Here is a 24,357-nt window from a genome sequence, read left to right as displayed (position 1 = left end):
CGTGATCAAATGCTTGACCACAGGTACATTATACCAGCGCAGGGATGAGACAGAGATAAAGAGGATGCACATATGTCTTGTCATTTGCCTTGCTGGGATTGCTCAGCTTCCATGAGAAAAGAGATCAGTACCCGACTCGAACCTTAGAATGTAGACACATTCCAAGAAAAAGGAAAAAGAAAGCCAGGTTCAAGTGCATGGTTGGGGAATTGAAATGGAAAAAGAAAACTCGTGTCATCTCACATCCACCACGTTTTTCGCCCAATGTGGTTTCTCCAAAGGGGGAAGTTCGCGTCGCGGAATTTTCGCGACATTGAAGCGGGCGTTGAGTTCGCGACACTCTTTTCTCTCCGCCACCGATATGCTACAGTGTGTATTTGGATTTGGATTTTGATTATCACGGGCCCCTTTGTTCAACACCGCCAGGCTGCTGCTCTCTTGTTCGATTTTTGGTTGCAAACAGCATCATTTTGTTTACGCGTCAGCAGTAATCGCACAGCCCTCCGCCTACAGCCAGCGCAAATCAGATGCATTAATTAAAGCAAGCTCGAAATCTTCAAAAAAAAAAAAAAAAAGTAAAAGAATGCTTTTTTTATATCAAGCTCTTGGGCAAGCCTTGCGAACGAGTTGACTTTTTTGGTTGACTTTTTTGGTTGACGGACTTCTTACATGTTGCTTGCTCGATATTGAGCCAGTACAAGATATAAGCCAGTTTTCAAAATTTCATCCGTCCATCCCGTGTTTCTTGGTCCTCTAGTCTACGTCTCGGGTGCCAGCTGTAACAACTTCAAATCGGTTTCTCTCCTGTTTTGCATTTGTTCAAGCCGTGTGCGTTTCTTTGTGGAATGTGACTAAACATTCAAACAGAAAGCCCAGTTATCCTTCCTCGCTCGTCTCCAGGACCAAACTTGGACCTCGTAAAATATAAAAAGAGTAGCTTATCGTCTCTCTAGTTACCCGCGACATGGCCCAGGTTGCGAATTCTGATCTGTCATATTGTTACTGATCTCCTACCAACTTCTTCACTCGTTTATCCAATCTCCAAGCAAACAATCCCCCATTTGCCTCCCCGCCTCCTCCTCCTCACTCACACCCCCCCCCCCTCTCCTGTTTATTGTTCAAGCCACCCGCCGTATAGACTACAGACCACCACCACTACCACCACCGCTACATTTTCGTCGTTTTTGCTTCTTCTGGTACGAGGGCCCCAGAAAGAGAGAGAGAGGGTTCTCGGCTAATTTTCCTTTTTCATTTTTTCGGCGGTTGTTGGCAATCGTGGCGCTATCTATCACGATGATAAAGCACGAAGATGGAGCAAAAGAACGAGAGGATAGTGCCAGTTATAATTGCATCTACAAACAGCCCCCGGTACAGCCACAGCAGCAATTTACCCCCGAGTCACTGACAAGTAGTGCTGAATACGGCTACAGCCACCGCCCGAGCAAATCCCCCTCAAGCAGCCAATTGTTTAAGAAATTCCGATTGCATTTGCAGCGTTGGCGCGACAGCATGGGTGTCGATAAAGAAGCGAAATACGATAGGCAATTGCGACTCTGGGCCGTGTCGGGCCAGCTGAACTTGGAGAACAGCTCCATTTGTCTCGTTAACGCAACCTCCACCGGGTGCGAGATCTTGAAAAACTTGATCTTACCTGGGATCGGCAGCTTCACCATCATTGACAATTCCAAAGTCAACAAGCTGGACTTGTCGTCGAATTTCTTTTTGAAGACGAATGATGTCGGCAGAAAGACGGCCGAGTGCGTCAAGCGCAATCTATGCGAGTTGAACTCCGAGGTTAAAGGCTTGGCCATCACCGAGTCCGTTGAAGAGATTTTGAGCAGGGACAAGTTGGGCAAGTTTTGGGACCACTTCAATTGCGTCGTTGTGAGCGATTACGTCGCGTCGCTTCAAGAGTTGATTGACATTTTGTGGTCAAAGCGAATACCCGTGATGGTTGTCAACACCATTGGCTTTTACGGCTCGTTGAACTTGTTGTCGAACGAAACCACCGTGATTGAAACCCACGACCCCTCGAAATTGTACGACTTGAGAATCGACAAACCGTGGAAGGAGTTGCAGGAGTACTCCGACGCGTTTGAGTTGGACAAGTTGGACGACCAAGAGCATGCTCATGTGCCCTATATCGTCCTTTTCATCAAGGCCTTGAGCCATTGGAAACTGCAGCATGCGGGCAACCTGCCAACCACGTATCAGGAGAAAAAATTGTTCAAGACCTATATCGAGTCCCTATCGAGGAATATCTTGTTGGAGACAAACTTTGCAGAAGCCGTGGAAAAATGCCATCGTGCTTTCCAAAAGACGCTGGTCCCTGAAAGTATTTTGAACTTGATTGAACTCAGCGACGCCGACTCCTGGCAATTATCGTCCCACTATTCCATCTTTTGGCTCTTCATTGCGGCTTTGAAACAGTTCCTAGCCAACAACGACAACATGTTGCCCTTGCCTGGTAATTTGCCCGATATGGCCTCAAACTCGGTCAACTACACCCTCTTGGCCAAAATCTACCGCGATAAAGCGCGCAGGGACCAACTTGCCTTCACGAAGGAAGTCCACAGTATCCTTGCTGCTCAAGGCAAGCCCCAGGACTTGGTCTCGCAGGAGTCGATTGCAACTTTTTGCAAAAACACCCAGCTCTTGTTCGTCGCCATTGGCTCGAAAAGTTTGAACTCGCTGAAGTTTCTCGAGCAGTTTGAAAACGAATCGAGCGACTCCTTGAGCATCTACATGGGGATACTAACCTACAATGCGTTCATTAAGCAGTACCATTCCAAACCGAGCTTGGAAAATAAGAATGATTTCATTGCCATTTACCAAGAGCTAATTAATCCTAATGCCACAACCCCAATCAGCGACACCACAGAAAGGATCTTTGAAGAGATTTTGGTTCATAATACTACAAAATATCATAATTTGAGCAGCTTCATGGGCGGGGTTGCCAGTCAGGAGATTTTGAAGTTGACAACGGCGCAGTACATTCCGTTGGACAATTTGTTCGTGTTTGATGGGATCAAATCGAGCAGCGAACGGTTCAAAATTGAGTAAGGAGGGGAGGCCAGAAGAGACCGTGAGAGATAATTGAAAAATTTTAAACTAGCATATGATAATAATAACCCATACGATTCTTTTATAAATAACGTCTACTTATATATATATATACATAAAAATATATTTATTATGCATTTTTTTTTTATAAATCATCAAAGGAACCCTGTAAAGCCGAGCCATTGCTCTTTCGTTTCTTATTCTTGATAACGAGATCCTTCCAATCCTCCTCCGCTTCATCCTCATCCGACCCGCGCTCTTGCTCGTCCATGATTTGTTTCTCAATCTTCTCCCGCTTACGTTTCATCTTCTCCCGCCGTTCCAGCTTGACCTCCTTCTTATCGTTCTTACTCGACCACGCCTCATTCTTAACCTTCAACTCCTTGCGCCGCTTAGCGTTTTCAACCCTGGCAACCTTGTCCCGATCCAAGCTCTCCAACCTTGCCCTTTCCCTCACCTTATCACCGTAGGCATACTCGTCCATGTCGATCGCATCGCCTAGCCATCCGTCCTCTGGCATCTGATCCGCGGCAATATGCTTCAGCTCGGGCATCTTGGGCAAGCGGAGCAAGCCGTACATCTTAGCAACGGCCACGTAGTCCAACGAGGCCATTCGAAAAATCGAGCTCGCGACGTGCTTGGAGTAGTATCGGATGAAGCCCACGTAGGACTTGACGGCGAGTTCGTGTCTCGCGCGATCAGCAAGCATGAAATTGCGCAAACGTTGATGGAAAATGTTGTCATTCTGGTGACGTGGCGGTTCCATTTTCGTCATGTAGATGTTTTTCACTTCCATGAACCCAACGTAGTCTTCCTCTTGCGTATCTGGGTTCAACATCACGACAGCGCGGCCGACCTTGTTGGCGCGGCCCGTTCTGCCGCACCGGTGCAAGAATACACTTGGGTCCGTGGGTGGGTCGATTTGGATCACGAGGTCAACGTCGGGGATATCGATGCCTCTCGCAGCGACATCCGTGGTCATAAGCACGTATTTATGGTTCAGGTCCTCGTGGTTGTCCCCCTCGGTAAACTTCTCCAAGGTCTTTAACCGCGACTTGGTGTTCAACTGCCCATGTAGTGAGAAATACCTCAACTGCGAGTTATCTTGATCCACCTCAGTCAACACATGGTAAAAGTGTTTGACAGAGGTGCAAGTCGGAAAATACACAATCACTTTCTTGAAATTGTATTGCTTCAACATCAGCAATAATGTAGTCAATTTATGCTCGGGGTTAACCATCATATACGACAACTGCAACGAGGTTGGCGCATTGGTCTGCTCGCCCAAGAAGCTCCTGGTCTTAACCAGCAACTTAACAGGGTTATTCATACCCGTGCGGAAAACGGTGTCACCAGCAGCGGAAATCGTCGCCGAAAACAAGCCCGTCCGCCGCTGTTTCGGTAGCCGTTTCAAAATCTTCACCACGTCGGTCTCAAACGAGAAATCAAGCAACTTGTCAGCCTCATCCAACACGACGATCTCCAACGAGGATGTCTTGATCAGTTGCGAAGACATGAAATCTAGTAGTCTCCCCGGCGTCGCGATAAGAATCTGCGGCTGTTCCACTTGAAAATTGTCGAGATCCTCCCTCACGTTCCCCAAGGACCCCACCAACAACTGCGTCTTGATCCGCGGCGTCATTGCATCCAGCAAAAACCCCAACACTTTATCAAACACCATTTGAATCTGTCGCGCGAGTTCACGAGTCGGCGCCATCACGATAGCTAACATATGGCCCCGTTTCAACACCTCGGCACGGTCATGTCCCTCGGGGACACTATATAGCCTGCGCGAAACCTTCTGCAAGACGGGAATCACAAACGCTAACGTCTTGCCTGACCCCGTCACCGCTTCCACAATGACGTCTTTGTTGCCGCTCAAGAGGGGGATGGTGGAAGCTTGCACCGGTGTCATTGTCGGATACTCCAACGAGGCGATGGCGTCTTTCAACCATGGCTCGAGCTCGAACCGTAGGTTATCCCACGCTAGCGACTCTTTGCTTGATGGGTTCATTCCTTCGTGTGTGGTGGTGGTTATTGGTGAGATGAGATGAGGTGCGGACGGCAGTCGCAGGGGCAGACCGCGGGTTTTAGAGGGTAATCTTTGCTGCAAAAAAAAAAAAAAAAAAAACCGAAAAGTGAAAAATCCTGAACCAAGTAAGAAGTCCATATCACCCATTCCAAGGTTTCTGTTGTTAAAAGAGATAAGAGTCCGGTGTATGCTTAGAGGGATAGGATTAGCCAGATGGTTAATGGTGAAACGAACTTACAACAAGATAGCAAGTCCCACTACATCCCAACAAAGCAAAAAAAAGGACATCATCGTCATGTCCACGAAACAAACGCTGGATTATTCCAACTGGTCCAAGGAAGATCTCATTGCCAAGATCAAAAGCCTCGAGGCGCCTCATGATGCCGCGAGTAGCGTCACCACGACAGAGTCCATGGTCAAGGACCAAGCAGCATCTACACCGCAAATAAAGCAGCTGCTGCTGCAGAAAAAGGAAGCAAAGGTATTCGACTGGAGCAAGCACAACACGAGATTCGTAGCGTTGCGATTCGCGTATCTAGGCTGGAACTATAACGGGCTCGCGATGCAGTTTGAGCAGACTCCACTTCCAACAATCGAAGAAACCATCTTGCAAGTATTGGCCAAAGTCAAGCTCGTACCTGAGCCCTTGGACGAAGTACAGTTTTCAAGATGCGGAAGAACGGATAAGGGAGTCAGCGCCATGAATCAAGTCATCTCCATCAACTTGCGATCCAACTTAACGCCAGAGGAACAAACACTAGAGGGAAACGACCTACGCGAGATTGATTATCTACTGGTTATAAATGGCAACTTACCCCCTGATATCAAAATGCATCTGATTTGTTTGCGGCCACCACCGGATTTCGACGCAAGGTTCAGCTGCAAGAGCCGCCACTACCGGTACTTGTTCAAAAAGACCAACCATTTGGATATAGATTTGATGAACCAAGCTGCCATGTACTACGAGGGTCACCACGATTTTAGAAATTTCTGTAAACTAGACGGATCAAAGCAGATTACAAATTTTGAACGATACATATATCGATCGAGAATTATACCCTTGGGTGGTGACTTGTACTGTTTTGATCTTCAAGGCACGGCATTTTTGTGGCATCAGGTGCGGTGCATGGTTGCCATTCTATTTCTCGTGGGGCAGCAGTTGGAAAAACCGGAAATTGTGCTTGATCTTATGGACATGACCAAATACCCGACCAAGCCACTCTACGAAATGGCCAATGACAAGCCGTTAGTCTTGTACGATTGTGAGTTCCCAGCTATGGAATGGCACACAGCTGACAATTATCACAAATTCACGAGGCTTCATAGCAGTTTCCGCGAGTTGCAGTATGACCTCGCCATCAAATCGCAGATGCTGGACATTATGAGCAAGGTGCTATTCGACAATAAGCAAGAATATCGAGACGCAATCGAGGAGTCCTTGGCCAATTCTGTGCCGCTTGGTGATGGAATTGGACGTGGGTTTGCTGGATACACCCCGCTTGACAAGCGTCAGCGCAGTGAAGATTATGAAACCATCAACACTAGGTGGATGCAACGTCGTGGAGCCAAAAGAATGATAAAAAAAGACCTGTAATCTCAAATGTATAGAGATCTTCTCTCTGCCATATCTCTAATTTTCAAAGTTAATTAGATATCCAGGATGGTTCCCAGTATTGGGTTCCGCCTTCGCCTTGTAAATCAATCCATAGCATCCCATTCATCATCATTTCAGTTATAACATTTTCACACCGGATCTTGTCCCATTGGAAATTATCCTGCAACAACCTGATCGTGACGTATCCCCCCATGAATTGGCACAATTCGTAAATCTTGATTTGGTCCTGCGATAAATTATCCAACGATGCAAACTTCAACCACTTGTCATTGTTAATCACCACCATTTCATAGTTTTTCGTGCCCATGGTATTCAATAACCGGATAGCCAGTTCGATATTCTTGATACTAACATCCAATTGCAAATCCAATGACAAGCTAGCCTGAGCATTGACGATGCTTTGTAGTTCCTTCAAGGGGATCAATCCCCCGTTCAAGTCGCGCGTCTCTTGACATATCTCAACAACCTTGACACTCAACCCCACGATGAAATTACCCTGGTCCTTTTTCTGCTGCTGCTGCTGCTGCTGTCTCGTGTTGGAATATAGCAATAGATCTAGCGGATCCATTCCTATCAGCTGAGTAATCTGGTTAAATTTAGCTCGAAACACGGGGTTGTGAAGAATCTCGTCGCCGTGGTCGTTGATGAAGCTCATCAATGCCGAGCGGAATATCTGGAGTTGCACTAGCAAATGGTCAGCATGTTGTTGTTTGAGGCGCTGCCCTAGCTGTAAGTATGCATCTCTATCCGTCTCGTTGTTCATAGCTGAATGGAAAAGAAAGCGATGGTTGGAGCTGGCGAAACACTGGATCTGGAGGCCAGAGGCTAAAGCTGCTCTCCTTGGGGTACCAGAGCTCCGTTGGCAACATAAATTTTTGTTGCAACTTTTCGCCGCAGCAAGAGTATGCCACATTTTGATCAAAGTACATCGACGAAGAGAAGAAGGGGAAGAGAAGGAGGAGGAAGAGAAGCAGAATGAAGGCGAAGAAGAAGGACGACTCCATTCTTACAATGTTGGAAGCATAAACCATCACACTTCCGTGCGCTGCTGGATGAGAACCCTCCCATTGACGGGTGGCGATTTCATAAAAATCAAAAGGTTCCCAGAGGAAGGATAGAGTCCGAGAGAAGGCCCCTGTTGACATTCACACTCCCACAATTCACCTGTTACTTTCCATGGTGCTCGTTGCATGCAAGGGAATGCGTTGACAAAGTCTGCTCCCCCCCCCCCCCCCTCCGGTTCTTGAATAAAAGATTCGAAGATGGTTAGGAGTAGGGGGGGCCAGCGGCGTTGAAGTCTCCGATATTTTCCCGCTATCCCTCCCCCCCAACATGGAGCAGAATGAGCGGATAATAATGGCGCGTGGGGGGTAATGCAATTTCCAGACCCATAACCATTTGGAGTTTAGACTCATTAACTGATTGATTGATAGACAGGTTGAGTCGAAACGTTTCCAGCCCTTTCCTCTTCTACTTCCTCTTGTTCTAGTTGTTATTGTTGTGGTTGGCATAGAAATAGCAGACCACCAGTTTAGACACTTTGACTTGCCCCCGGCTTGACTGCTTTACTAACCGGTTCTATTAGCCGTTTTTTTTTTCCTTGCCACCAGCTTCGTATCCAGTTGAGCCAACGGTTGGTTATCCCTTTCTTTGGAGACTGTGATATTTTTTTATTTTAGATATTAGTCGACTATTACAACAAGTATAGCAAAGCTGGTTCGGTATATATTAATTAGCAGAAACGCCGCCCGCTAGGGATCCACCGAGTCGAAACGTTCATCGAGAAGTTCAAGTTTTGCAAACCCCGCCTCAAACACATTCCTTGAACCACGCGTCATCAATGTCGGTTTCGAGACACAGTCCAAAGATACCGCGTGAAACTAAAGTCACCTTGGGCAAGGGCGTCACCGGCACACTCGCCATACCGCATTCCTTTGACCAGGAGAACCCGTTTGAAAACGACTATGCGCCGGCAACCCACAAGGCAGCACTTATATTGCATGGCCAAGGAGGCCATAGAGACTACTGCTACCAGAAGACTTTGGCTCACCGATTGGCCCAGGAGTTGGGGGTGTTTAGCTTGCGCATCGATTTCCGCGGATGTGGAGATTCGGCCGAAAATGAAGTTGCTCTTGAAGGCAGATCTCTAGGTCAGGATATCGCCGATATTCAAGCTGCGGCGGAGTTTGTCCGCGACGGGAACTTGAATGGGTTGGGCATCGACTTGACCTTGAGCTCCATCATTGCGCACTCGAGAGGTGGCGTTGCCATGTTTTTGTGGGCGTTGGAGCAAGACGGCCTTTCGAAAAAAGGCGACTCGAGGGCCATCATTGTCCCCAATTTGGTCAATTGCGCCTCAAGATACACCTCGGTGACGGTGTTGGAAAGATACCACCAGTTTGAAAACTACGATTACATTCCTGATTTTGCCGGGTATAGGTTTGGCAAGTATCGCAAGTTGGACTTGGCTGCTCGCGAGATCATCACCTTGTCGAAGCCCGACTTTAGTGTCTTGAGTGGGTTATCGAGGGAGTGGTCCTGTTTGAGCATATACGGCATGCACGACCATATTATCCCCAAGTATGACTCTGCCAACTTTGCCAATGCCTTGAACCGAGGTCCCTTGTCGCATACTTTGAAGCTTATCCCTGACGCCGATCACAATTTCTTTGGTTACAAATCGGTGGAGCCAGATGATGACATTGAAGATGTCAACCCTTTGGGTTTGCCCATGAAAGGAAGCAAGGTCAATTACAACTATCTTGTTTGTGACTATATCTTGGACTATCTTGCACCGGAAAAGGAGTTGGATCGGTTTATGAGCTTGAGCAAGGAGATTGGCAGTGTTTCAAGATGGAAAGATGTCGAAGGCGTGAGCAATTTCAGAGACATTGGCGGGTGGAGAATACATGATCCAACTTTTAGGCTCATAGAAGATGCAAACGAGAGCCAGAACCATGTCTACTACGTCAGGCCTCATTTGGCATTTAGGTGTGCCAATGTTGCCGGTTTGACAGCACGAGGGATGGAAACTATCCAAAACTTGGGCATCCGGGCCGTTTTTGACTTGCGCTCCGATGGAGAGATTGCAAACGACGGATACCCAGCAGACTTGCACAAGTATGGCATTGAACGAATCCACGCTCCCGTTTATTCAAACGACGACTACTCGCCGCAGGCCATTGCTGTTCGCTACACAAACTTGATGACATCATGGTCCACCTATGTCAATGTCTATGAAGACATGCTTGAGTTTGGCATGGAGAGCTACAAGACCATCTTCACCTACATCTTGAAGGAAAACAAGCCGTTTTTGTTCCACTGTACAGCAGGTAAGGACCGTACCGGGATATTTGGAATGTTGTTTCTCTTGTTGGCGGGGGTAGATAAGGACACCATTAGTAAAGAGTACGAGCTCACCACGTGCGGGTTGAAGCCGGACCACCCGGTGCTCAAGGGCAAATTCATCGAAACGGTGGACAAGTTGAAGCAGAAGATGGGCGGTGAGGCCAACGATATCGAGCAGTTGATATCCCAGGGAAGATCCAACTGGTCCTTGATTGACGATGGATTCAACAACTTGATCAGCTCGAGATACGAGGCCATGTTGGCTACAATCAGTCTATTCCATGAGAAATACGGCAATATTGTCAAATACATGAATGAAAACTTGGGCTTTAGCCATGACGAAATCAGGCAAATCTATGAAAACATTGTCGTGTTGGACCCGAACAATTTCGGCTTTGAAATCAGTTCAAAGCTAAATTGGAACCATAGAAACATTGGCACCCTGTCGAAATTATGAACCTCCTGACCTTATATATGATAAAAAAGAAGAATTTATATAGACATATAGAAAAACCAAAAAAAACATCGTCATCGTCATCGTTATTAGCCTTCCATTGAATTTTTTTTTTCCTTTCCTTACATGATAAGTAATGGTCTCTGGTTGAAAATCATCTTGGAGTGAATAACATCAACCATTTGAATATCTTCCCCCGCCACCTCCTCATCATCTCCACTCTTGACCGGGATCCGTAAAACACCCAAAGGAACATCCAACTTCTTGACACTGCCAATCAACCGTTGACTCTTCCCAATTAACAACGTAACCTTGCTCTCGTCCTTAGCATCAAATATCAACTTGCCAAATTTGACAGCGTCGTAAATCCGCTCCACCGTTATAAAGTCTGGACTTGTGCCTGGCTCCGAGGGGAGGTGGAGCACACCTTGGATCTCGAGCAATGCTAATCCGCGCGGCATCGTGACCAAGTTCGGCATCTCGCTGTCGCTGCCTAGCGGTAGAGTGCTTGGGCTGGTTGCGGTGGTGATCTTTGAGCAGTCTATCGTTGCCACTGGCATAACCGTCGTTGTAATCGTAATCGTGGATGGTGATGATGGTGATGGTGATGAGGAGCAAGACGCGTTCGGTGTGTCTACGCGCGTGTGAGATAAAATAGAGATCACGCTTTGTTCGTGGAGCACCACTACCCGCACATGATTCTGTTTTGGCAGCACTCTTACACTTTCAGAGGACGGGGTCATGAGCAGAGAGTCGAGGAAGGCACTCTGAGCATACGACCTGAAAGGGGGAGGGGGGGAGGGAGAGACTTCAGTGCGAGCTAGAGCCACTCCAGAAACCCTTGATGGTGGCCATTAAAACCGTCAGCTAAGGGGGATTCTTTGAGACAAAGCTAAGCTGAGCCCGTCAGGTGTATGAAGAATGCCGTTTGATGGGCTTTATCAAAACTTGCTATGCCACCAGGATGCTGTGGTTTTTTGCGTCGATTGATCCAAATACGGGACAGCAAAGGAAGCTGTTCAATTTACGATGGGCATCTCCTGCAAAAAAACGCTCAAACGAAATTAACCCAACTCCCAACCCTCAACCCCCCCGGGCCATTTGTCCTTGGTGGGGTGTACTGTCAGCAGAAAGCCACTCATGCGAGGAACATACCACCAAAAGAGAGAGAACGTGAATCATCAAGTTTCCACTCCACCAGGGCTGCATAACGCCACTCTCAACTGAACATGTTGTTGACCTTTTGAAGTTTGGAGTTTCCTTTTCTGTCAATGTTTTGCAGATGGTTTAACCCACCAAACATCCCAAAGACAATCAAATGAATGAACGAAAAAAAGAATAAAAAAATAGAAAGGGACTCCAATATAATAGCATCCTGAAATGGGTGATGTATTAACTTCCAATCAACCATAATCCCAATATCAATGCTGTATTGGTGGTTTTTTTTTTCTTTTATTCTCGAGTGCATTTAATCAGTTATGGACAAAGGGGCCAATGTCAGGGATGGGGGGGACTAAGAGGAAGAAGAAGAGGAAGGTAGACGATGAATAGCCATGCATTTATTGACTGCAATCTCCCCCTCCCCCTTTCTACCCACGAGTTTCCTTAAATTATCGATTTCAAGACACGGACGCACCTTTTACACAAATAAAACTGGAACCAAAGTCCTTTTCCGCCTCCTCCTCCCTCCTCACCATAGATCATAAATCATAGATCCCAGATCAGAATCATCACCCAGCAAACCGAGTCATCTAAGTGATAAAAAGTTCAGAAATGGTGTCATCGAGGGCTGAATTGACAAATCCTCATGAGTACTCGGCCATTTATGCAGTCATGAAATTCCTCCAGTATCAGAGCAACTATCCCGCTCCTGGTACCGGTTCGAAAGTGTTGTCGTACCGGGCAAAGAACATGATTGGTCCCAAGATTCCTGAAATCATGATAAGCTTGACCACCTCGGAACAACTCAATCTATTTGGAGACTACCCTTTCAAACGGGATATTGCACCATCGGCTTTGTTTGCTACCCTATTTAGCGTGATTTTGATTGCACATGTCACCATTTTCTCGATAAACTGCTCGCGAGGTCACTATTTTTGGCCACATCTCGGGTTCATTTTTTATACAATTTGCAGAATACTTGGCTTTGCCTTGAGAATTCAGTGGTCCTACGATTTGACCAACACCTCTGTTGGAATTGCCGCAGAAGTGTTTTTGATTGTGCCAACGGTTCTCCTTGCCAGTTTTAATCTTATTCTAGCTCAACGGATCTTCACTTGGAGACACCCCGTTGGTGGTTCTCGCAAGCTTTTTTGGTACCCAATGATTGCCTTGTATGTTCTTGTTGCCGGTGTTGTGGCTATGACGATTGTTGCTGCCGGCGGTGTCAATATCTACTTGTTGGGAGCTGTCAATTATGCTCGATTCCAAAAAGTGATCCAGACGACCTCCATCCTTATTATCGTTTACTCGCTAACGGGGGTTTCTTTGATCGGGTTGGCTTTTTTCTTCAAGCCAACACCCAAGGATATCAACTTGTACACGTACCAGCCATGGTGGATTGAATCTTTTTCGCCGCTGTATTTTGTCAGAAAAGGTGAGCCTCAAGAGGCTGCCGCGAGTTTCTTGAAGCGGAACCACAATCACCGGTACGCCATTCGAGTCATTGCCGCGACTCACCATCACTACAAGATGGTTAAGGGATTGAGCAATAAGCGAGGCGACTTGACTCATAACATGTCGATGTTTATCATCTTTGTCACTACCTTTATCATCCTCTTGGGTGCCATCTTGAGATCTGTTGTTTGTTTCCAAGGACGATACATGTACGATAGGTCTGCCGTTGGATCTGCGGCCATGATGTACGTTTTCTGGGGCGCCCTCGAGGTTATTGTCAACTTGATTTACATTTTCGGTCGCATTGATTTGCGATTCTACAGACCAGATAGACTACCCAAGGACATTAAGTTTATCAACACGGCAGAGCAATCCTTATACCCATCCGAGATTGAAAGTGTCGACATCGACAAGTCGGGCAGGTTGCGCGATGACGCGTCGCAATTGTCCCGTGATCATACTTTCAAGGATGGCGAAGAGGGATCGTCGTCGTCTACATCGTCATCTTCAACTTCAGGTGACGATTTGTTCTTTGGTGGCGGGCCATCTGATGATGAAAGTGAAGGCTTTGACTTTATGCCTGTGCTGAGAAAGGGGCGCGATAAGGACAAGGAAAAATTGGAGAAGCCGCTGGTGCCATCTTCGAATCATAAATTGGACGTTGAATCAGAATTCCGTTTTTAATACCCCCCCTCCTTGGAAATTTTTTGCTCTTGTATAGATTTTGTCTTCGTCATGAGCTGAATAATAAAGTAATTGCAAAGAAAACAGAAAGCCAATTGAGAGACCAATTACACGGGCAGCAGCTGGATAACAGCTGCTTTGTTGCAATTGTCTCAATTGTGCATGCCTCGATCTCTGAAATCACACCGGCAAAAATAAAACAAAAAATCCATTTGCAGCTAATCTTTGAAAAAAATTCGCACTCAGTTTCGTAACAGCCATCGCAGAGACATTTGATATTATCAAGTCCATCTCAAAAAACATCTACCATCACCAATACATTTACAACAACTGCAACAAAAATAAGAACAAGCACGCAATGTCTAGACCGGAGGAGTTGGCTCCGCCAGAAGTCTTCTACAACGAAACAGAATCGCTCAAATACACATCATCGACGCGAGTACAGCACATCCAAGCCAAGATGACGCTACGAGCCTTGGAACTACTAAACCTCGACCCGGAAGAACCTCACTTCCTACTCGATCTCGGGTGCGGCTCCGGCTTATCCGGCGAGATACTCACCGAGGAAGGGTTCCATTGGATAGGAATGGACATCTCGCCCAGCATGTTAGCCACGGCATTGGACCGTGACGTCGAGGGCGACTTGTTCTTATCTGACTTGGGCAATGGTGTGCCTTTCCGCGCGGGCACTTTCGATGCTGCGATCTCGATCTCGGCGATCCAGTGGCTATGCAACGCTGACTCCGCGAACGTGGACCCCAAGAAGCGGCTCTTGCTCTTTTTCAACACGTTGTATGCGTCGTTGAGGCGCGGGGGCAAGTTCGTGGCGCAGTTTTACCCTAAAAATGACGCGCAGACGGAGAGTATCATGGCCGCGGCGAAGTTGGCTGGGTTCGGAGGCGGGTTGGTTATCGATGACCCCGAGCTGAAGAGCAAGAAGAAGTATTATTTGGTGTTGACTGCCGGTATCACGGAGCGGAATATTAATTTGAAGGGCGCGGAAATGGAGGTTGATCTGCTGAGTGACAAGAAGGCGAATCGCAAGAAGAGGAAGTTGGCGGAGTCGAGGAAGGAGTACATTAACAGGAAGAAGGAGACTATGCGGAGAAGAGGCCGGATTGTTGCTGAAGACTCCAAATTCACTGGTCGCAAGAGAAGACATAGATTTTAAAGTAGGTACCTTTCTTTTTTTTTTTTTGAAATTAATCAGTTTGCATCATGGAAAAGTGTGATTTTGACGTCGAATGCCTCTCCAATTCATGAATGCCTTGCCCGTCTAGGTCCTTCCATGAAGATGATGATCTGTGTAAATGACGTGAGTGCTCTTCCTCTCCGTGTTTGAAGCTGGTGAGAAAAGTTGTGAAAAAAAAAACTTTCTGCAATTGAAAAATCATTGACCAACGCCCCACTAACGTTCCAACACAACCCATCACACCACCAGTCATGTTCACAAGCATATCGCGGCCCTTGCGTCCGATAAGCCACATAGTGCAATCAATGAGAACCTTCCGGTACTTGAAAAAACGTACGTTCTACTGAACAAGTTGCCCTCGCATGCAAGCAAAACCCAGCAAGAAATTTTCTTTTCTATTTACTAACATCCATGCAACAGCCCTCCCAACGGTCTATGAGCCCCTCCCACGCAAGTTGGTGGGCGTGTCCGCGATGAAGTACGTCCAGGACCACATGCTCCAGAAACACGATCCGACGGGCAGGAGAAGAGAATTGCTCAGCCTGAGCTCGAAAGGTTTGCGCGCCGGAGACATTGTCAAAGTCACCTATATGGACAGAACCGACGTTACTGGTCGAATCATCGCGATAAAGAGGGGCCGCATGAACTTGGGCTCGAGCTTATTGTTGAGGACCAAGATCAACAAGGTCGGGTCCGAGATTCGGGTCCCTGTTTACAATCCCAACATTCGTTTGATTGAGCGCGTTTATAAGCCGGAGAAGTATATGCGTGCCAGGGCGCACTATTTCATTCGGGGCACCAAGTTTGATGTTGGTGATGTTGAGGCGTTTGCTAGACGACAGGCTCTCTTGGCGAAGGAAAAGAAAGCTGCTGCTGCTGAAGCCAAAGCTTCTGGGGCGAATGAAGGTGAAACGGAGAAGAGTAGGGGAGGTGCTGGCGCTGGTGCTAAATTCAACAGCAAGAACAACACAAGGAAACGTGCTAGAAAGTGAGGTGGAAGTATGTGATACCGTTGTATATAGACGTTGCTATTTTTTAAGCAAAAATAAAAGCAAACAACCCGAACCTAAAAGGTGGAACATGCTGCTAGTGACTGTCTCTATCTATCTAGATTGGCAAGATGCTGATTCAATTTGTCCGTGAGAGCATTGCCGAACCCTAGAGTGAACGCGGGACTGATGCTCTGCATCAAGGCCTCGAAAGTTTCATAATGCCGCGACTTCAAACCCATGGCGTACCACCCTCCAACGTCGACGCTGATTTTGAACTTTTCACCTTCCACCGTCTCGATTTCTAGCATATCCACCTCCAACGGCTCATGTGTTACAATTCGCACCGCGGGAAAGAACAGGCTGTACTCGGCGCGGATTGTCGTTAATTCTTGTATTCGCTGACTTCTCTCCATGGTCCTCTTGCTTCTGCTGGTGTGTGTCTCCGTGTGTGTGGTGTGTGTTTGGCGGAGGAAGTAGGTAGCAATGGCGACAGCAAAGGGCCCTTTTTCGCCCTTTTTCGTTCATCGCTGTTGGTGTGAACAATTCGACCTAAGGTCAGATCTTCAACAAGAACCAAACCCATAGAGAACAAGGAGCACCAACCGTGAGATACAAACAAACAAAATTTTCACATCTACAATGTCAACTCCGGGGCAACCCCCACGAAAGATTCTTCAAAAAAAACAAAAAAAAAGCGAAAAGAAATGATTGAAATGTAGTCACAACTGATTCCCAATGTCCCATATTCAATAATGTCAACATCAGGCGCCCAGAAACGTGCTCCACTAAAGGGTTAATCTACGCTTTGAATCCACTTGTGAACCTCCGAAAACCCAGTCGTTCAAATTTAAAAAAAAAAAAAAAGTCAAGCTGGATTCCTTTAACAGAGGGTGAATACGCGATTGATGTTAGAGAAGAAGAAGAAGAAGAAGAAGGTCCAAAAAGTGGAAAATATTTCACGCCGTGTTGAATATTTATTATTCGCTCTCGAGCCATCCGCCAAACTCGCCCACCGCGATGGCGTGCATTTTGGTCGAACAACGGTTGGAGATTATCGAGACGGTGTTGAAATTTCGCACCCGTGAAGAAGAAGAAGAAGCATCAAGAAGTTTTGCCAGGGTTGAGAGGGAGTGAAAGCACAGTATGAATGGAGGATTTGACGAGAAGAAGGAGGCAGTCACACCCGATAGGTTCATAGGTGCAAACTTGCACGTCACGATCAACGACACACGCGTCTTGGAGGGAATCTTGACCGTGATTGACCCCTTTGGAAACCTACTATTATCAAACGTCCAGGAGACTTCCAGAGACAAATTCAACTCGCACAAACTACATGTGAGAGAAATCGGGCTAGTGAGCGTGCCACGAAAAACTATAGTCAGCGTCAAGGTGGATCAAAGAACACATAAGAGCATATATCAAAGTTAGGAGAGAATTTCATTAATGTGAAATTTCACTTGGAATTCCTTTTTTTTTTTTTTCCTTTTTCATATTTCTATTGGTTATTGCTTATTCGGATCCGCCGTTGTCGTATTCATACAAGGGAATTTTTTGCAAAAACTTTTTATATTTGGGCTTCTTTATACTGACGCCGCCTTTCAAGCTCAATCTCCGCTTACGTGAAAACAAGCCCGCGGCTTCGACCTCATCTTTGGGGACACCATAGGTTCCTTTTGCTTCTGAGGATTTGTAACCGGGGAATGAGTGGTGGTAGCGGTCTTGGCTGGGGTCATGTGAGTTTTGGATAGAAACTTTTGTTTTCGGGTCCAACTCGAGGGATTTATCTTCGTGTTTGTCTTCACGTTTGCCGTCACGTTCATTCTTTGTTGTGGATTTCGGTTTTGACCTGACCTGGACTCGCGTGGTTTTCCCGGCGCTGGCTGGATCTCTGAGTTCCAAGGGCACATTTACCGGTCTTCTGAGAATGTAAAAATCGCCATCTTCATCTACGCCGTTGGTATCCTCCCATGTTATGGGATAGTTTGGATCATAGGCGAGTCCTTCTTCCGGTTCGGCTTCGCTATACTCGACAAATTCTTCCCCTGGGTCACCACTGGCACTAGATGCTGGCTTGGTTGCGTGGTGGTCTTTGCCCCATTGCTCAGATGCAACTGCCTTTTCCGTCAGCGGAGCGGAAATGTGGGACTCCTCGCCAGGAGGAGAAGAATGAGAATGCAAAGCTTGCGATTTAATATGCTGCGCCGGCTTGTGCACTTTTGGCGCTTTTTCCTCATAGTCTTCGGGAGGCCACGCGGCCGGCGGCGGATATGGGTTTGTCACCGTGGGTCTTCCATGCTCCAAACATGTGCCTATGTAATGGTCCCTTGCACTTTGGAAATTGCCAAAGGGGCATATATCAACTAGACATCCAACAATCGCGTCTTCCTTTTGACAAACACGGGTAACATCTTTCAAATGGCCGGGGAAGTCGCGGGTGACTTCAGAAACGCAACTCAAAAAGCACGCCGGTGGCGTGGCCAAGCCCCAGGAAAACAACGCAAACAAGGCAAAACGTACCATTGGCCTATCCATTTGTCTGAAAGATAGTTGGCCTCACTTTGACCGACGTGGTTCTATACAAAAAGAAAAAGAATTTTGGTTGTAAAAAAAAAGGGAGAAAAAAAAAAAAGAGACAGGTTGGTTAAATCGTTTTGGTTGCAAGTTCTGAACGTCATCTGCCAGTGAATGGCAGGGTTTTTGCACGGCTCATACGATCTACAAGTTGCAGTACATAGAATTCCAACAAGAAAAGTGCACCTTCACAACCGATATGTTTCTACCTCTGACCCTTTTCCTCATTTGACGTGGGTGCTGGAAATATAAGTAGTTGTGATGGTGATTATATTGTTGCAGCATAGCACCCACCACCGCCAGCCCGTACGAGATTTGAAATTAAAGACACGCCAAAAGGAGGAAAAAAAAAATCAAGGAACAAAAGAACAAAAGGACAACTTTCTACACTTGAAAATTCTGTTTCAGCCATCAACCATCAAACCATCAAACTGTAGTGTCATCGTGCCAGTAGACACGTTTATTAGCTTCCATAGTTGTTTTTCTTTTCATTCAACAGTAGGCTATCTCAAGACTGTGACGCGCACTTCCCACACTTGACATCATAGCCCAATCAGCTACATCATGCAGGGCAGTTATAAAAACAACGGTTTACCAAGACCCTACTATATGAAACCCTCCAAGCGGAAACACTCCCCCTATGACAACTTGAAAGAACCCGTTGTCTTTTTCAATTCACCCCGACGCAAGCTTGCTGGATATGTGCTCATGTTTTTGTTGTTCAGCGCGCTAATGTGGTACGTTTCCCAGGACTTGAAAGAGCGTCCACCTCCCGAGTACGAGTTGGTGCCCGAAACAGACCATCCGCCGGTTGAAAAGTCCAAGAATGACCATTACAGAAACCTAGACAATATAGTGAAAAACGTGGGCTCGAAAGCAGACAAGGAAAGTGAAAACTTGGATCTTGCCGAGAATTTAGCTGCTGGTTCAAAAGGCGAAAAGGGTTTGGGTGTTGCCGAGGCTCCCAAGGGCGGTATGGCGAATGAAGGCCCCGTTGTGGGAAGCGATGAGGACAAAATTGTTGGATCGGGGAAAGGCACTACAAACAAGCTACAACAACAACAACGAGGTGGGCAAACACCAATGGATTCAACAAAGAAAAACGAAGAGGCGCGTGAAGCAGGTGCTAAAGACGAAGAGGCGCGTGAAGCAGGTGCTAAAAACGACCCATCAGATTCTGGTAGAAATTCAAAGAATCGAGAAAAGGCTCAACAGATACTCTTGGATACTTTATAAACCAATTTCAATATTGCAGAAATTAAAAGAGAAAAAAAAAAAAAAAAAACAAAAAACAAATAAAAAGTATCGAATATCAAGTTAAAAAACTCTTTGTAGAAAGACAGTATTCTTGGACCAATTGGTTGAATGCTGTAGCTTTGGTATACTCTAGGTGTCCGTGTGTGGTCCCTGATAGTGAAGTGAAGCACACGCTGAAAAGAGTGAGAGTCAACTGCGGAGAGTGTGTGGCAGTGGAAAAAAATTAGGGGGCAAGAAAAAAAAAAAAGAAAGGTTCGGCTGGGAATCGAACCCAGGTCCCCGGAATCAGAATCCGATGTGATTACCCCTACACTACAGAACCAAGTAGGCCAATGTCCTATCTCGTTGTGGCGAACAAGCTTACAGCGTGGTTTTGAGATTACTATGACAACGCTCAAGGACAAGGACGGCATAGTTTTGCTCTTTCATCGAAGAAACTACATAAATCAAAGCTTGCAAATTCCGAGAGCTCGTCACGTTTTACGACAAAGTGCCGACGGTATCCTTCTCTATCCATGTTGAAAACACCAACAAACTTACCAACTCATTTAGGATCAAAATCCATCAAAGTAAAGATTATGACAGTTACTTTGAATCTGAACAAGTTCAAGTCCCGGCCGTTCTTGACTCCAATTCTTCAAGGCTATCATTTACTCAATAATAAAATGCCATCAGTCTCGCACACATTCATGATTCCACTGCGGTTACACCGTTGAAGCCACAATATTGCCAGTTATCGTCCCAAATTTTTTGACATTTGGCTGCGAAAAAAAGGAAAAAGAAAACGAAAGTTTCGCGCACGCTATAAACTTTGATCTATATATATTATCAGACCGCCAACATCCATCCCTTCGCTAATCCCATGCCTTGGTCAGTCTCTATGAATGCGGCTAAAGAACACGGAAATGCTGGATATTGTCAGCAAAGAGGTGGCTTCATGAATTCTTGCAATCAAAAAAAAATTTAAAAAATAACTAGCAAGCTCCCTTGCGGGGAATCGAACCCCGATCTGCTCGGTGAAAGCGAACCGTGATAGCCATTACACTACAAAGGACTTTTTCATGCAGCAAAGGTCATCTTGAACACTAATATCGAGCCGACCACTGTCATTGGCAATACCCGAGGCTAGGTCAACAAAAGACGTGAACTTGTTAAAGTCAAGCAGAGTTGAGCAGAGTAGTAAGGGGAGTAAAAATTGAATTCCACAGTCATTTGAATTTGTCTACAACTCAATATCGTAAAACAATAAAAAAAAAAAAAAAAACAACAGCTCTACATGATGCAGCATCGTTCACCTCTACTTCTCTTCATTTCCTTGAACCGTTCCTTGCTTCTATCGCGTACTTTCTCCTTGACTTCAATAGGGAAATATTTCTTCATCAATGCCATATTTTTCAAATCCAAATTAGTCGAATCAGCATCTGCTATCGCATCGGGCAATCTGCACATGGGGCAATTGGTCTTGGCATCTTTCTTCAACTTGACCAAGCATCGAACACAGAAAACGTGTCCACAGGACAATCTAATCGGCTTAAAGGCAATCGTCATGCAAATGGGGCAGGAATAGTCATCGATTTGAGGAATAAGCTGAAGGATTGAGTTTTGAATGACAAAGCAGATGGATTGAGCTAATGATTTCCCGCTCACGAAAATGTGGTCCGACGAAACTAACTTGGGGTAAATATCCTGGATCCCAAGCGACGTTTGTTTATCAAATTTCTTGAGGATCTTACGCAACGCCTCGGTGTTTATGGTTTGGAACTGGAGTAATTTGAACAAATGGTAGTTCATAGCTACGAAATCGTTGAATGCAACAAGACTGGTTTTCTTTTTGAATTGAGCAATGACCCCGGACTTGTTGGCGTTGACCATAAACTCATCCAATTGTTTCTTGATTTCTTCTTCATTGCGTGGTTCGCGGAACTGGTCATTGTAGCGGAAATAGACTTCGGAGTCAAGGTAGATCTTGAACAATTCTCGCCATTTGTAAAGCTCGGCTTGAATATTGGACAAACGAGTCACCGCATCAGCTACAGCTTGCACCTCGTCAATGATTTTCGACTCCTCGGTCTTGCGCACAGAGTCCAATGCCTCCAATTCTTCTTCCAACATTTTGAAAAACTTGCCGTCGGAGTTGAGAACAATGTGGATCTCGCGTTTCTTGTGGCTGGTTCCAGGTTGTAGCACAAGAGCATCCATATTATTTGAAATCTTGTCGACTTCAGATGCTGGTGGTGGTGGTGGTGATAGTGGTGGTGATGATGGTGGAGATAACGAGCCTTCTCTGCTTGAAACCAATCTCAACTCGCCATCGTTTTCCTCCTTCAATTCAATTATCTTCTCCTCATCTTGTCCACTAGCATCTTCATTATTCAACAAGCTTTCAAGTTTCAGCTTGATTTCATTGCTAGTCTTGGTGATGCTAGCATCCGACAAATTCTCATTGCTAAAGTCCAAAATGATGTTAAGCATAGGTTGAATCTTGGGGCCTTCGGGTGACTCTTTTCTCAACGTGTACTCGGCAATAATCGGATTGGGGTGACTAGTTTTGCCAGCCTCTTCTTGATCGTCTCCAACATCAACCACTTTGTCATTGATCAATAGTTTCAAATTGTTCTTTTCCAAACCGAGAAATTTCAACTCATCGACAACTTTACCGATACATTTCTTCAATGCTTTGTACTTGATGGCTGCTTCTACCCATTCCTCGGGGATGTCTCCGCTCAACTCCCGTTCCAAAGTCTTTGCAAATTTCATGGCTTCTTAAGGATACTCTGTGAATCCGTTGCTATATCTCTCTTCCACTATTGCTTGTGTCTGTGTCTTTTTTGTTTTTCTTTTTTTGATGAAACCAAGTATGTTAATTTACCGTCTCATATCATAACTTGAATAGGTCTTCCCTGTGTTATGACAATTTATATAAAAACTCAAGTCATTTATACCGTTGGAACGAAAAAAAAAAGCAAAATTGACAAATGTAGTTAACGATAGTTGCAGTTTATTCTCGAATGGGTGGGGTTTACGAATCAACCTCCTGTCAAGAATCGTGAAGTTAAGAAAATCGTGAAGATATTAAAAATCTGTCAAAAGAGTTTATTTTTTCCTCTTCTTGAGGGTTTTCGATAGGGGGTTTTTTCGAATAAGGTGGACACGAGATGGCCTTTATATATATATGTACCTATCTATACACTATAAGGTGAGGCGATTCACTACTGCAAAGCTACGAGCAACATCCCATGGATCTCCTCTCACTTATGTTACCGGAAGAGCAAAAAAAGATCCGGCCCGCCTTTCATCGCTGTATCTCGGGTTATGATACTGGCCAGTGCTAAGATTTTTTTTTTTTTTTTTATTTCGTTAATTTTTAAAACATTGCGGTGGGGCTGAGACATCTCTTTACAATTAGAGGTAACCAGAGCCGGGAACCACGTTTATGAGGTTTCACTCTAAAAAGTCTCTAGTGGTTCTGTTAGACTTTTGAAAAAAGAAACCATCCATCTTGCAGTGGCAAAGCAAAGAGGGCTAGCCGTGGGGGAAGCTTGCAACAGCGAGGAAAAGCTCTGTATCAGCTTGAAGCATTGCTTTTCGTAGCATCATTGTATAAACAACTTGTCTATACATTTCCTGTCCCATCGCAGTTGGGTGATATATCCTATAGACTAGCTTGCATTTGTGCGGTGAACAAGGTCAATCATGCGCCACGTATATGACCACAACAATACAACTCCATGAAAATTTTACTGTTTTTTTTTTTTTTTTTTTTTTTTTTCATGCGTGTTACCGCCAGTCCCGTCGTAAAAAGTGGGTTGGGCAGAGTGGAAAATGGGGAGGGAACGGAGGGTCCCGAGCCCAGTCGAACTAGTCCGGTTAGAATCTCTTTGTAGTCAAAAACCCATGAACTCGTAGCAAAGTGGCAGTGAGAGTTGCAAACGAAATATCGAAATCATCACCAGCAAAGCAAGTGCAGACCAACCTCACCCTTTTTAAAGAATAATCACAAAACAAGTCATTCGCCATGAAAGTTGACTACTCAACGGATAAGTAGATACACTCATCCATTTTTTTTTTCCCAAGATAATACCGGGATTTGATGCGAAAAGGGGAACATATTTAAGGTGTCATGTGGAGAGAGTAGAGTGCAGAAAGAAGAGATAGCTTAGGCCAAGTCTAGTAGCTTACGACGTCAATTGTCGACTCTGGACCGGACGAGGTTGCTTTGTTGTCTTGTGGACTGTAGCCATAAAACGACTCCTCTTCTGCAAAACAGAGAGGGCTGCAAAACCAGAGAGAAAAAGAAAAAGAAGATTGAAGAGGCTACAGAACACAATACCACCTCCAACACAACCAACACAACCAACACACACCCAGACATTCCAATAGTCCCCAACGTCGTGCCCTATGATTGCAAATGAGGGAAACTGGTTTGCTTCTCTTAATGATATATCGTATCTGTGCAATATAGTATGAAGAGAAAAAAAAAAAAGAAAATAAAGCTCCCTTGCGGGGAGTCGAACCCCGGTCTGCTCGGAACTT

At 45.7% G+C, this 24,357-nt stretch overlaps 14 protein-coding genes across 14 annotated transcripts; 8 read left to right on the top strand and 6 right to left on the bottom strand. All coding sequences in view use genetic code 12, as the record gives it.

Moving 5' to 3' along the window:
* Positions 1 to 1,293: 1,293 nt before the first annotated feature.
* LODBEIA_P56250 (uncharacterized protein) lies at positions 1,294 to 3,063 on the top strand (the record flags this gene model as incomplete). The annotated part of the gene is made up of 1 exon (XM_066975978.1): positions 1,294 to 3,063. One exon carries the CDS (start codon positions 1,294 to 1,296, stop codon positions 3,061 to 3,063), a length of 1,770 nt encoding a protein of 589 aa, XP_066832563.1.
* A 145-nt stretch (positions 3,064 to 3,208) lies between these two features.
* Positions 3,209 to 5,077, bottom strand: LODBEIA_P56240 (uncharacterized protein; the record flags this gene model as incomplete). Its single annotated transcript, XM_066975977.1, has 1 exon — positions 3,209 to 5,077. One exon carries the CDS (start codon positions 5,075 to 5,077, stop codon positions 3,209 to 3,211), a length of 1,869 nt encoding a protein of 622 aa, XP_066832562.1.
* A 313-nt stretch (positions 5,078 to 5,390) lies between these two features.
* Positions 5,391 to 6,689, top strand: LODBEIA_P56230 (uncharacterized protein; the record flags this gene model as incomplete). Its single annotated transcript, XM_066975976.1, has 1 exon — positions 5,391 to 6,689. One exon carries the CDS (start codon positions 5,391 to 5,393, stop codon positions 6,687 to 6,689), a length of 1,299 nt encoding a protein of 432 aa, XP_066832561.1.
* A 49-nt stretch (positions 6,690 to 6,738) lies between these two features.
* LODBEIA_P56220 (uncharacterized protein) lies at positions 6,739 to 7,473 on the bottom strand (the record flags this gene model as incomplete). Its single annotated transcript, XM_066975975.1, has 1 exon — positions 6,739 to 7,473. The coding sequence occupies one exon, from the start codon at positions 7,471 to 7,473 to the stop codon at positions 6,739 to 6,741; it is 735 nt and encodes a 244-aa protein (XP_066832560.1).
* Positions 7,474 to 8,550: 1,077 nt separating this feature from the next.
* On the top strand, positions 8,551 to 10,515 carry LODBEIA_P56210 (uncharacterized protein; the record flags this gene model as incomplete). Its single annotated transcript, XM_066975974.1, has 1 exon — positions 8,551 to 10,515. The coding sequence occupies one exon, from the start codon at positions 8,551 to 8,553 to the stop codon at positions 10,513 to 10,515; it is 1,965 nt and encodes a 654-aa protein (XP_066832559.1).
* A 119-nt stretch (positions 10,516 to 10,634) lies between these two features.
* Positions 10,635 to 11,072, bottom strand: LODBEIA_P56200 (uncharacterized protein; the record flags this gene model as incomplete). Its single annotated transcript, XM_066975973.1, has 1 exon — positions 10,635 to 11,072. The coding sequence occupies one exon, from the start codon at positions 11,070 to 11,072 to the stop codon at positions 10,635 to 10,637; it is 438 nt and encodes a 145-aa protein (XP_066832558.1).
* Positions 11,073 to 12,285: 1,213 nt separating this feature from the next.
* Positions 12,286 to 13,812, top strand: LODBEIA_P56190 (uncharacterized protein; the record flags this gene model as incomplete). Its single annotated transcript, XM_066975971.1, has 1 exon — positions 12,286 to 13,812. The coding sequence occupies one exon, from the start codon at positions 12,286 to 12,288 to the stop codon at positions 13,810 to 13,812; it is 1,527 nt and encodes a 508-aa protein (XP_066832557.1).
* Positions 13,813 to 14,170: 358 nt separating this feature from the next.
* Positions 14,171 to 14,983, top strand: LODBEIA_P56180 (uncharacterized protein; the record flags this gene model as incomplete). The annotated part of the gene is made up of 1 exon (XM_066975970.1): positions 14,171 to 14,983. One exon carries the CDS (start codon positions 14,171 to 14,173, stop codon positions 14,981 to 14,983), a length of 813 nt encoding a protein of 270 aa, XP_066832556.1.
* Positions 14,984 to 15,255: 272 nt separating this feature from the next.
* On the top strand, positions 15,256 to 15,996 carry LODBEIA_P56170 (uncharacterized protein; the record flags this gene model as incomplete). The annotated part of the gene is made up of 2 exons (XM_066975969.1): positions 15,256 to 15,337; positions 15,425 to 15,996. 2 exons carry the CDS (start codon positions 15,256 to 15,258, stop codon positions 15,994 to 15,996), a joined length of 654 nt encoding a protein of 217 aa, XP_066832555.1.
* A 107-nt stretch (positions 15,997 to 16,103) lies between these two features.
* LODBEIA_P56160 (uncharacterized protein) lies at positions 16,104 to 16,409 on the bottom strand (the record flags this gene model as incomplete). Its single annotated transcript, XM_066975968.1, has 1 exon — positions 16,104 to 16,409. The coding sequence occupies one exon, from the start codon at positions 16,407 to 16,409 to the stop codon at positions 16,104 to 16,106; it is 306 nt and encodes a 101-aa protein (XP_066832554.1).
* Positions 16,410 to 17,139: 730 nt separating this feature from the next.
* LODBEIA_P56150 (uncharacterized protein) lies at positions 17,140 to 17,424 on the top strand (the record flags this gene model as incomplete). The annotated part of the gene is made up of 1 exon (XM_066975967.1): positions 17,140 to 17,424. The coding sequence occupies one exon, from the start codon at positions 17,140 to 17,142 to the stop codon at positions 17,422 to 17,424; it is 285 nt and encodes a 94-aa protein (XP_066832553.1).
* Positions 17,425 to 17,505: 81 nt separating this feature from the next.
* Positions 17,506 to 18,528, bottom strand: LODBEIA_P56140 (uncharacterized protein; the record flags this gene model as incomplete). The annotated part of the gene is made up of 1 exon (XM_066975966.1): positions 17,506 to 18,528. The coding sequence occupies one exon, from the start codon at positions 18,526 to 18,528 to the stop codon at positions 17,506 to 17,508; it is 1,023 nt and encodes a 340-aa protein (XP_066832552.1).
* Positions 18,529 to 19,131: 603 nt separating this feature from the next.
* Positions 19,132 to 19,803, top strand: LODBEIA_P56130 (uncharacterized protein; the record flags this gene model as incomplete). The annotated part of the gene is made up of 1 exon (XM_066975965.1): positions 19,132 to 19,803. One exon carries the CDS (start codon positions 19,132 to 19,134, stop codon positions 19,801 to 19,803), a length of 672 nt encoding a protein of 223 aa, XP_066832551.1.
* Positions 19,804 to 21,096: 1,293 nt separating this feature from the next.
* LODBEIA_P56120 (uncharacterized protein) lies at positions 21,097 to 22,581 on the bottom strand (the record flags this gene model as incomplete). The annotated part of the gene is made up of 1 exon (XM_066975964.1): positions 21,097 to 22,581. One exon carries the CDS (start codon positions 22,579 to 22,581, stop codon positions 21,097 to 21,099), a length of 1,485 nt encoding a protein of 494 aa, XP_066832550.1.
* Positions 22,582 to 24,357: the final 1,776 nt, after the last annotated feature.

Source organism: Lodderomyces beijingensis, assembly GCF_963989305.1.
Source record: "Lodderomyces beijingensis strain CBS 14171 genome assembly, chromosome: 7".
NCBI lineage: Eukaryota > Fungi > Ascomycota > Pichiomycetes > Serinales > Debaryomycetaceae > Lodderomyces > Lodderomyces beijingensis.
This window is presented reverse-complemented; position numbering and strand designations above follow the sequence as displayed.